This window comes from Halichoerus grypus, chromosome 7 (genome assembly GCF_964656455.1).
Source record: "Halichoerus grypus chromosome 7, mHalGry1.hap1.1, whole genome shotgun sequence".
Taxonomy (NCBI): domain Eukaryota; kingdom Metazoa; phylum Chordata; class Mammalia; order Carnivora; family Phocidae; genus Halichoerus; species Halichoerus grypus.
Window position 1 is genome coordinate 76,243,774 of NC_135718.1, and position 11,825 is coordinate 76,255,598.

Here is an 11,825-nt window from a genome sequence, read left to right on the forward strand (position 1 = left end):
TCTCTTTTTTTTAAATTTTATTATGTTATGTTAATCACCATACATTACATGTAGTGTTCCATGATTCATTGTTTGCGTATAACACCCAGTGCTCCATGCAGTATGTGCCCTCTTTAATACCCATCACCAGGCTAACCCATCCCCCTCCCTCCCCTCTAGGACCCTCAGTTTGTTTCTCAGAGTCCAGAGTCTCTCATGGTTCGTCTCCCCCTCCAATTTCCCCCCCTTCATTTTTCCCTTCCTACTATCTTCTTTTTTTTTTCTTAACAAATAATAATTTGTTTCAGAAGTACAGGTCTGTGATTCAACAGTCTTACACAATTCACAGAGCTCACCATAGCACATACCCTCCCCAATGTCTATCACCCAGCCACCCCATCCCTCCCACCCCCCACCACTCCAGCAACCCTCAGTTTGTTTCCTGAGATTAAGAATTCCTCATATCAGTGAGGTCATATGATACATGTCTTTCTCTGACTGACTTATTTCATTTAGCATAATACCCTCTAGTTCCATCCACATCGTTGCAAATGGCAAGATTTCAGGTTTTTTTGATGGCTGCATAATACTCCATTGTGTATATATATGCCACATCTTCTTTATCCATTCATCTGTTGATCATTTATTATTGCACTGTGTTGAGCTATGAGCATCCTGAAAGCCAAAGCAAAGTGAGTTCACTGTTCAATAAGAATAGTAAAATAACAATAGACCCTATGCTTCTGTAGCACACAGCTCTGTGTCAGGCTCTGTACTAAGCACTGGACATATATTAAAACATTTCGGTGAGAAACAAAGTTCCTTTGACCACTTACTATTGAATTCTAAGTTAAATTTCTCAACAGTTTATTCCACTATACAGAACGTTTCATTCCTATTTTTCAATGAGGCAATTGGTACTCCAAAACAGTTAAGTCATACCCAAGATCCCACCCCCAGGAAGCGGCTCACCTGAGCTTTGAACCTATGCCTTTGGGACTGCAAAGTCTTCCTGCCACACGCTGAGGCCACTCCAGAAGGCTGTGCGTGAATCTGACGGCTCTCTGTTGAGAGAGTCTGACGTGCGATGTCTAAAGGCTTGATGAGGGGCTCTTGCCAGGTGATACGTGTACATATTTGTATGTAAAAGTTTATAGTTGAACGCTTTTTAGATCAAGAGCCTAAACACAACACAAGTGTTCCCAATAGTATTTTGCTAGGATTATCAAACTTTGAATTCACAGAATGACACTTGTTGAGGAATGGTTTTGGGTCAAGTCCACCGTGGCTGGTGACGTGAGCGTCCGTAGGCCAACAACCGTGGAGGCTCTGAGGGGAGGGGGCGGGTCTCACCCAAAGCTTTCCAAGACAGCCTAGGGGGTCTTCCCGGTGATGCACTCACCGTAATGATCCATAGTTATTTATATATTTTGGTTAACAAGGGTTTGAAAGAACTAGTTGCAGCTTTGCAAGTCTTTGTACACAAATGTGTGCATGTGGGTGCTGAAATACTTTCTCGTTGCCGAAGTGAAACTATCTAATACTGGAAATACCCAACACTGGTTTGGTCAGTTCAGAATATTCTGGTAGAGATCCTGCATATTATCAAGCATATGACAGCTTCCTCGTATGCCGTTATCAACCATTACACAGAACCAATACACTGCTTTTCTATCCGCATCTTAAGGAGGTGATACAATGTGAAGTGATTTACACCTGTTACCTCCCTTGTTCCTGGTTGATATTGCTCATGCCAGGGAGGCTTAAACGCTTGCCGTCTCCTTAACGCTGCGTTCGCCTCCAGCCTGGGAGAGGCACACGCCCGGCTGGATAAAATGCTGGTGGATAAGATCAGTCTATCGCGTAGCACGAGGATAAAGCTATGCCACATAAGTAGCGTAGACGCATCTCCTATTCCCCCCTTCTCTTTAAAATAAGAGAAGGAAGATTTTGTTGGATAAGCGCATGATGTGGAAGTGTATGCGGTATATACTGAGGAGTAAGGAGAATGTGGGCGGAAAGAACAATGGGCGGTGCACGCCACCTGCTAGCTGTGCTCAAGCAGATCAGTCTCTCCCGGCTCCAGGCTCCTCACCCTTGGAGTAAGAGAAAGAACTGGGTGTTTCTGGCCTGAGAGTCAGCATCCTGTAAGAGGTCTTCCACGTATTTTAAAAGCTGTGCAATGCGAAGAACCAACCCAAGGAAGGCAGACTGTGCTCCTAATGGCGTCTTCTCTCTCTTCTCTCCCCAGACTATGTCCGAGAATCACAATGAGCTGGCACACTAACAGTACAACCTCGCCTTTGTTTCCAAATATCAGCTCGTCCTGGGTGCGCGGCCCCTCGGATGCCGGGCTGCCCCCGGGCACGGCCCCTCACTTCGGCAGCTACAACGTCTCTCGGGCAGCTGGGAATTTCTCCTCTGCCAATGGCACCACCAGCGACCCGCTGGGAGGCCACACCATCTGGCAGGTGGTCTTCATCGCCTTCCTAACGGGTGTCCTGGCCTTGGTGACCATCATCGGCAACATCCTGGTGATCGTGGCCTTCAAGGTCAACAAGCAGCTGAAGACGGTCAACAACTACTTCCTCTTAAGCCTGGCCTGTGCTGACCTGATTATCGGGGTCATTTCCATGAATCTGTTTACCACCTACATCATCATGAATCGGTGGGCTCTAGGAAACCTGGCCTGCGACCTCTGGCTGTCCATTGACTACGTGGCTAGCAATGCCTCCGTCATGAACCTTCTGGTCATCAGCTTCGACAGGTACTTCTCCATCACGCGGCCGCTCACGTACCGAGCCAAACGAACAACCAAACGAGCTGGCGTGATGATAGGCCTGGCGTGGGTCATCTCCTTCGTCCTGTGGGCCCCCGCCATCCTCTTCTGGCAGTACTTTGTCGGGAAGAGGACTGTGCCACCTGGCGAGTGTTTCATCCAGTTCCTCAGCGAGCCCACCATTACGTTCGGCACGGCCATCGCTGCCTTCTACATGCCTGTCACCATCATGACTATTTTATACTGGAGGATCTATAAGGAAACGGAAAAACGTACCAAAGAGCTCGCCGGGCTGCAGGCCTCGGGGACGGACGCGGAGGCCGAGAACTTTGTCCACCCCACGGGCAGCTCTCGGAGCTGCAGCAGCTACGAGCTGCAACAGCAGAGCCTGAAACGCTCGGCCCGGAGGAAGTACGGTCGCTGCCACTTCTGGTTTGCCACCAAGAGCTGGAAGGCCAGTGCCGAGCAGATGGACCCCGACCAGAGCAGCAGCGACAGCTGGAATAACAACGACGCTGCCGCCTCCCTGGAGAACTCCGCCTCTTCCGACGAGGAGGACATCGGCTCGGAGACCAGAGCCATCTACTCCATCGTGCTCAAGCTGCCTGGCCACAGCACCATCCTCAACTCCACCAAACTGCCCTCCTCGGACAACCTGCAGGTGCCCGACGAGGCGCTGGGGGCGGCCGACCTGCAAAGGAGAGCCGGCAAGCTGCAGGCCCAGAAGAGCATGGACGATGGGGCCGGCTTTCCGAAAAGCTTCTCCAAACTTCCCATCCAGCTAGAGTCAGCCGCGGACACGGCCAAGGCGTCCGAGGCCGACTCCTCGGCGGGCAAGACCACGGCCGCTCTACCTCTGTCCTTCAAGGAAGCCACTCTGGCCAAGAGGTTCGCTCTGAAGACCCGAAGCCAGATCACCAAGCGGAAACGGATGTCGCTCATCAAGGAGAAGAAGGCGGCCCAGACGCTCAGCGCCATCTTGCTGGCCTTCATCATCACCTGGACCCCGTACAATATCATGGTTCTGGTGAACACCTTCTGCGACAGCTGCATACCCAAAACCTATTGGAATCTGGGCTACTGGCTGTGCTACATCAACAGCACCGTGAACCCCGTGTGCTACGCGCTGTGTAACAAAACGTTCAGAACCACTTTCAAGACGCTGCTGCTCTGCCGGTGCGGCCGGCGCAGGCGGCGGAAGCAGCCGTACCCGCACGGGCAGGCGGCTGCTTTCCACAGGCGCGCGCCCGAGCGGGCCCTGTAGGGCGGCCGAGCGCACCGCCACCCGCAAACCTCGGGAGGGCGCCGGCGGAGGGTACGGGCGATGCCCGGCGGTGATGAAAATGGGTTGTTGGGCTTTTTTTTTTTAATCACCCAGAGATGAAGGAAGCTGCCTGTTTACTGACCCACTGAATAAACCCATTTTAATATAGTAAGTCAGATACCGATTCAGCAAAAAAAAAAAAAAAAAGCATATTCCTGAATATAAAGAAATTTCTTCCGAAATAGACTTTAGGTGGTTTTTTTCTCAAAGAGGAAAAAAAAAAAAAATGTGTCTCACAGCAATTCCACAGCCAAATTGATCTGCTGGGTTCTCTGAGTTCCCATTAGCGCTGGGATCTCGGCTGAGCGTCACCAGCAGAGCCGGCCGCCGCGTTCCTCCCGAGGAGCCCCCGCGGGTCGACCCAGAGCCCACGTGGAACACGTCAGGCTAGCGCATTCGTGGTTCGGAAATTATTTCATACGCTACAGAGCTGAACCTTCTTGTCCCAATAGAGCTTTCCTGTCTTCTTTGGTGTGTTGTTAAACTCTATTTGTGGACTTGATTCTTGCAAAGTACTGTTTTGTGCAGTTCCAGTTCCATACCAATAAAAATATGTGTGTGTGTGTGTGAGAGAGCGAGCTGCGCGCGCGCACACACACACACACACACACACACACACACACACACAGTGTATATAATATAGTGGGAATCACTGAGCTGGCAAAGTTTTCTTGCAATATAAGCTTTCAGTACTTTGGTAACTGAAGTTCTTTAGGATCCTAACACAACATAAAAGTGAAATAAACCCAGTGTAATGTTTGGGAAACCAGGGTTGTTTTTTTTTTCCCACAAACCACCCTGGGGAATACGCAGGCGCGGGCAGCCGGCCCCCCGGCGGGGGTGCGCAGAGCGGCCGGGCCCGCCTCCAAGGCAGGTGCAGCCCGGCGGCTGGGCCAGACTCCGAGTGTAAGCCGTGCGCTCTGCTGATCTCGACAGAGCTCCAGCAAACCGGCGCCCCTCTGAGCTCCAACCACGAACCGCGTCCGCGGGGTTGAATTTAATCATCCAAATCTGAATGTTGCCCCACAAAATTTCTGCTGTCTCAGCTGCTTGAAACTCAGTGTCACGCTTGAATGTCACACGCAGCAGGATCTATGGCAGAGCACCCCAGGGGAGAACGTGGCGTTGGAGGTCTTGCTACCTGGCCCCTTCCAAATGCAAAAGGGCTTCCACCTGTGTCACCTAGCTGTGGCCAGTGCTTTCCGGGGTTCCTCGTGTGACCCTCACCCAGTCACGGGCGGGGTTTGGGAACTCACGTGTCCTCTGAAGAAAGTATTAACACTTTGAAAAGTATTGCTTCAAGCTGATTTCCTTATGTTTCGAAAAAAAATGATTTTGTATCTCCTTTGAAATTGATCCAAAAGCTCAATGTTGTATTGGGGGTGGGGGGGGAGGGGGGCCGCCATTGCTTGTCCTTTTTGTCACTGCTGTGGTTGTTGGGGTTCCTTCTTTTCCTTTCGCAGGGGCTGTGTGGGGAGCGGGCGGGGAGGGGGGCGGGAGGGCGGGGCGCCGAGAAGAAACCTCACCTCTGTACAGGGCCTCGTGGCTTGGCCCCGGGGCCGGGGTAGAAGCTGCTTCTGTGTTCAGTGTGAGCTGGTGTTTACAGGTGACAACAGTAGACTCAGTAGAGTGTCTGTGTTTCTGAACTATTTAATTTCGTGTTCTGTTTAGATGAAGAAATATTTATGTATACTTCACCAAGTGTCTATTTAATGTTGACAAATATTACTCTTCGGTCTTCGGCCGTGGTGTCCCTCGAAAGGGATTCTTTCAGGTCCCCCCCGCCCCCCCCGTCCCCCGAGCAAGCCGTGCAGTCTGTGGAGCTTTGCACGAGGCTGAGGAGAAGGCCATGGGCATCCTGCTGGCGGCGGCGAGCCCCCGACTCCTGGGGAATAAAAGGCTGACTGTAACTCTGACGGAAACGGTGAAAACCATTCTTTCGTGGAACCTGATGGACAATGCACGAAGCAACCCTCCACCGTGGTGTTTGAAATCACATGACAAGGGTAAAAAAAAAAAAAAGGCAGATCAGCATAATTAAAAGAATCTTTTTTTTTTTTTTTTTTTTGGCCCACATTCAACCAAAGAACAAGAAAAACCAGAGACTATTTTCTAACGCATAGAGCAAACTACGGAATGTTCTGTGATCCACCTGTGGAACGTCTGGTGAGCAACGGAATCTCTACTGTCCTACTCCGGGTGGCCCAGCACGAATAAACATGTGAATGCTGATTCGAGTGTCCCAGGACTTCCCGAACTCCCCTTCTTTTTGAAACTCCTGTCCTGCTTTCCTCCCAAAGGGCTGTTTCCTGTATTTCCAACAAAACTGGAGAGCATTACCTGTGAGAATGGGAGAAGCCCCCCCAGAGCTTGGGCATTAACTGCAAAGGTCAGTAGCAGTTCTGCTTGAATTTGACCCTCTCCCGACCCCCGTCCTTTTATAATGCTGATGGCGGCAGAAAAGAAACTACTCCAAGCCTCTAGCTCTCCTTTCCTGTTTTTAAATGAAAGCTGCTTTTCCATGCTAACTACTGATTGTGTTTGTAGAAAAATATGGCCAACTCTTAGGATGTTTTCAGAGAAGAAAAATAAGAAAAACAGATTCTTGAATATGGGGGTTAGGATACGGGTGATCAAAGAGGTAGGAGTGTTTATAACTGGACAGAGCTACACGTGCATTTCCCAAAGGGCTTGTCATGAGAGAAGGTATTTGGCATTTACATAAGTTCAAAATGTCTCCATCCTCAACCTATGTTATTCCACATGAATGAGGTTTGCAGAGCTTTCGTGATTATTCACTTTAATGAAAAGAGCAAAATAATTAAGCCTAAAATAAGCCGCACATGAAGAACACCCCCCCACACACACACACATACACACGCATGCACGCACATCCATTCTCCCATCCTCTGTTCTCCAGGCCTTACCAGATGGATAACAGAAGTGACCTGCCTGGTCCCCTATTTCCCTTCGCTCTCTTCTTGGCCCATCCCCCACCTGTGGTCTCTCTGCTGGTTCTCCATATTATCCTGAATCATCCTTGCCTTAAATCCAGCCTTGACTCAAAATACGCCCATTTCTGTTCACTCTTTCACATATAATAGTTCTACACTCTGACAGAGAAAACAAACAGGAAAGCATCATTATGCATTAGAGGCTGCAGTGGGTAAAGATCTAGAAGCATCTCTGTTTTCTCTGTCAACCACCCTTGCAGAAGATGGGCAAGTTCATGGCTCTGGAGAGGGATGAGAGCCCCTGGACATCACCTGTGAGGAACGGGAGGGCCGAGTCCGATGCAGAGGGTGGCCTCAGGAGGGAAGAGGGGCGCCAGGGCTCACGCTGGTGGAGGAGGCGGATACAGACCACACAAAACTGGGGATCGCTCTGGGAGTCCCATACTTACCAGATAGGGACATATTACTGAGAAATCAGACGGTCCATCACTAGCAGCTTCAGAGGACGAACGAAGGTAGCACAAAGAAGCACTAAACTTAGCATGGCGGGGGGTGTGAAGGGCTGAGTTCTCGGCCCAGATCTGTCACCGGAGACTTACGTGTCCTGTGCTGTGCATCCATGCACGTTGCTTACACTCCCTGGGTTGTCTCCAGATGTTTGTCCTAATCGACAACACGAAAGCATCTGAACTTGCCCCCTAATAGCAAACAGATCAAAGCTGAGGCACGGGGGCAGGTGTAAAATGGTGTATCTGATGAACACCTGAAAACTTCAGAGATCCAGCAGTTATTTCCTTACATTTCAAGACAAGAGAGTCTAAGGGACTCACAGTTTGTTGGTGAGCCCGGGGTTGGACTGTTCGAAATGCCCCTGCAGCCCAGGACCCACCTGAGGCCTGACGGCCTTGCACACAGAGCCGCTGTAGCTCCCCTAAAGGGACCGAAACCACAGAGCACGGCACCCAAAACACTAACCCTTTCTTCGAGCCTTCTATCTCCTCCTCTAAAAGAGCACGTTCCCTCCACTGCAGTGTGCACCGGGCTCGGCTCAGCAGTGAGCCATCCAGCCCGCACTTAAGGTTCAAGGACAGTTTCTCAGCTTCCCTCTGCGGACGGAAGCCATGTGCTCTCTCTCCCTGGGCTACCACGACTGTATTGGTAGATGCTCAGCCTCCACCAGGATTAATGCGCCAGATGCAAGAGGCTGGCTCTGGGGACAGTAACCCAGGCCTCTTTAGAACCAGAGATTTCCGTCTTCTTTCTCCAGCTTTAGTGTTACTGCCCGAAAAAGGAGGCTGCTGAAGGACCAACAAAAACCAAAGAACAAAAACCAAACAAAGACAAGTTAATAAAGCGACTCTACGCTGTGGGCGTTTGCACCTGCCCCATGCTGGCTCCAACACGGGCAGGTGTTCCTGACGTTGTTGAGTGGATGTAGTTACATTCACAGCCTCACACACACGAGTAGACAGGGAACTTGGATGTGTAGACGTGGACCCCAAATGCTTGGGTAGGAACCAATGCTTCAGGAGAACATTAGGCCTGTGGTGGTGGTAGCGGAATCACAGAGACTCAGCACGGAGGCCGGACCCTCCTGCTCTGGTCTGGGCTGGGGTCACCCCCACTCTTGAGTTGCACGAGACATCCTACGTAAAAGGCAAATGGAAAAGGAAGTCGTAGGCTCCGTGACAGAGAAGTATTATTAACACTTTCCTCACCCAAATCAGACTCCGGGAACCCTATCTTAACCTAAAAAAAAAAAATTATCCCCAGAATATAAAAGTCTCTTATCGTTCCTTCTCGAAGTCCAAAATACTTAACAATTCTGCGATTTGTACACTGAGCCCCAAACTATTTTTATCCTCAATTCTGTGAGTTCCCGGACGATACAAAGCGGGTCTTAGGCATCTGTCTGCCTCCCGTGGCTGGGCCAGTGTCTGTCAGAGTGGACATTCAATAAATGTTGAATGTTTAATATTAACCCCTTATGATCCATAGAATGCATATTTATCAGGACTATTTGCAACCCGGCCCCGCGCCGCTGCCGTACTCAGGGGTCACCGAGCTGGGAAAGTAACTTAAGGGAAAATGTGATGATTATTAGCTCATGCAGTGTTCTTAAGCAACAAGCAGAAATATTTTAAACAGACTTGAAGTCATTGACATAATGAAGAATAAAGAAAGGGAAAAAAAAAAAATCAACTCTCTCTTTTATCCCTAGAACTTGGCAACTTTTTACCAGACTCGTGAACTTCTGTGGTCCTCCCTGGCCGTCCTAGTAGGAGAAGTACTGACAGGGCCTGCAGAGGCCGGGAAGATATGTTTTCCGTTTGTGCAAGTGAAGATCTGTCGTTGGGCGTAAAACCTGGTCCACATGCAGTTCTGCTTGGCGTGGGAAGTTAGGAGAGAATCCATTCTGTTCTGCAAGCAACGAAACAAAAGTCCTTTCTTAATCCCTTCCTCATCCAGTACCCGGGCTCTTCAGCCTCCCACCTATGACCCTCCAGAGAAACTTCCTTGGGGCTTGTGCTTGGAGCCATGGAAGGCAACATTGTGAGCAACACCCCTTTTCTTTTTTTTTTAAACACACGGGAACTAAGCTGGTGCAGGTCTGAGGGATAATTAAATGAAAACAGGCCTCCCTAAGTTGGGGAGTGAGCACGTTGATTTCTGTGGGCAGGAAGCTTTGTGGGCAGCATCTGTGATGCGTCCGGTGATCACACCCTTCTCGTTCATGAGGATGTAGTGAGAAACCACTATCCAAACAAAGATGATGGCTCTACATTTGCTTTGTAAGCAAAAGGCATGTATCATAGTTGCATCCAAAATAGTGTCCACATCTTTACCAAAGGCACTGAATTTTACCCATTTTTATGACCTGGTGGTCCCTCCCCTTCCTCAGGAGGCATTTCAGGTGCCCCCCCCCCCATGCCACGCTCATTCTTTCTCCTGAAAATACGTCCATCATCTGTACTATAAAATGATGCCTGCAACTTTGTGGTGATATTATCCCCCAAGTTTAACAGTGAAAATAAGGAAATAAAACTATTAATAAACAAAGGATGTGGTTGGCTTGCTTTGTACTCTGCACGGCAGGAGCTGTTTATTCTGTGAAAGGAAGAACATGCCGAAGGGCTCATTCTTGAAGAGGCTGGTATTTGCACTGACTACTCTTTCTTTTTTATATACACTAGAATTTTCTTCAGCAACCAAGACTGCTGTTGTCACAACCCAAAACGCGCACAATGACGTGTCTAGGGGTGTGCATTAAGCATGCATAAAATGTCTCTACACACACCATCCTTATTCCAAGAGTGTAGGTGAGGAAACCTACTTCTCTCTAGATAAATTCATTAACAAGGAGTTTTATTCCCCTCCTTTCAGAGTGGACATTCAATAAATGTTGAATGTTTAATATTAACCCCTTATGATCCATAGATGCATATTTATCAGGACTATTTGCACCCCGGCCCCGTGCTGCTGCCGTACTCAGGGGTCACCGAGCTGGGAAAGTAACTTAAGGGAAATGTGATGATTATTAGCTCATGCAGTGTTCCTAAGCAACAAGCAGAAATATTTTTCTGCTTTCAAAAGAAATGCTTATCTTCCTTTTTTAATTTTTTTTAAGATTTTATTTATTTGAGAGAGAGAAAATGAGAGACAGAGAGCATGAGAGGGAGGAGGGTCAGAGGGAGAAGCAGGCTCCCCACTGAGCAGGGAGCCCGATGTGGGACTCGATCCTGGGACTCCAGGATCATGACCTGAGCCAAAGGCAGTCACTTAACCATCTGAGCCACCCAGGTGCCCCTTATCTTTTTTTTCCCCCTTTTTTAGAGTTGTTTGTTCATTTCCTTGGACCCATCAGAAATGTTTTCTTACCAAAAATAAAAATCAAGCATTGTATTTCATTACTTTGCCTTTAAAATTATTACAAGTGTAGGTACAAACTGAAGTTACTCTTAGCAAAAGACATGAATTTTTTTTTAATGTCTTGCTTGGTTAATTTATGGCTATTCTGCATAGCACATGCCATAGAAACCAAACACTGCCTCTTCAGTGTAGAAACTTCCTGACTTTCACCTTGCAAGTAAAAGCAAGAAAATGTTTTCTGAATCTCTCTCTCTGTCTCTCTCCTTTGTCATTAATTAAATCCTCATTTTGGGTTTACAATTTGGACACGTGCTCTCTGGACCCTAGGACAACCCCTGTCTGATCTGACATACCATTTTATGATGATTCCCGAGGACATCCATGGAAGTTGCCAGAAAATGAACTACATTTTCTTACACCCTATGATAACAGGCAGTTTTATGTGAAATTAATACTGAGATTTTCTGTTGTACCGAAGTCTTCCATAATGACTGAGAGTATGGAAAATACACCCCAGCGCGGGACCGGGGTGCAAATAGTCCTGATAAATATGCAAAACAATGACTGAGAGTATGGAAAAGTTAATGAGGCATAAGAATATGTTAAAGTTGGAAAGATCAACTAGGCACGAGTTGATTTTTAACTGAGAGGGAAATGATAAATAGCTTTTGGGAGGACTTGCTACTTCTTAATCTGCATGGTTACAAGGGCAGCAATTTTATAAAACAGAACTCTGCTCTCTTGACCTCAGTTAATCCAAGGATTGGTATCTGGTTGGACTGATCAAAAAATTTCCCATTGAATTTTTAATTTGGGGGATAGAGGCTCTGGGGCCAGTCTCCTCTCATGCAGCCAGGATTGGGAAACCCTAGCTAGCAGCCATATTTTACCATATGAACACATCAGAAACCAATGTGGA

At 48.3% G+C, this 11,825-nt stretch overlaps 1 protein-coding gene across 20 annotated transcripts in view; it reads left to right on the plus strand.

The window, feature by feature from the left end:
• The window catches only part of CHRM3 (cholinergic receptor muscarinic 3), a 479,705-nt gene extending 469,609 nt beyond the window's left edge, over positions 1 to 10,096 (plus strand). For 18 of the 20 annotated variants that reach the window (XM_078077757.1, XM_078077758.1, XM_036066813.2 and 15 more), the window contains one exon: positions 2,231 to 4,285. In XM_078077757.1, coding sequence (XP_077933883.1) covers positions 2,231 to 4,022 — 1,792 coding nt within the window. In that variant the 3' untranslated portion in view covers positions 4,023 to 4,285. Of the gene's footprint in view, positions 1 to 931; positions 1,100 to 2,230; positions 4,286 to 6,169; positions 6,472 to 9,257 lie in introns of those variants that run through there. The other 2 variants (XR_013449772.1, XM_078077766.1) reach the window with 2 other exon arrangements.
• Positions 10,097 to 11,825: the final 1,729 nt, after the last annotated feature.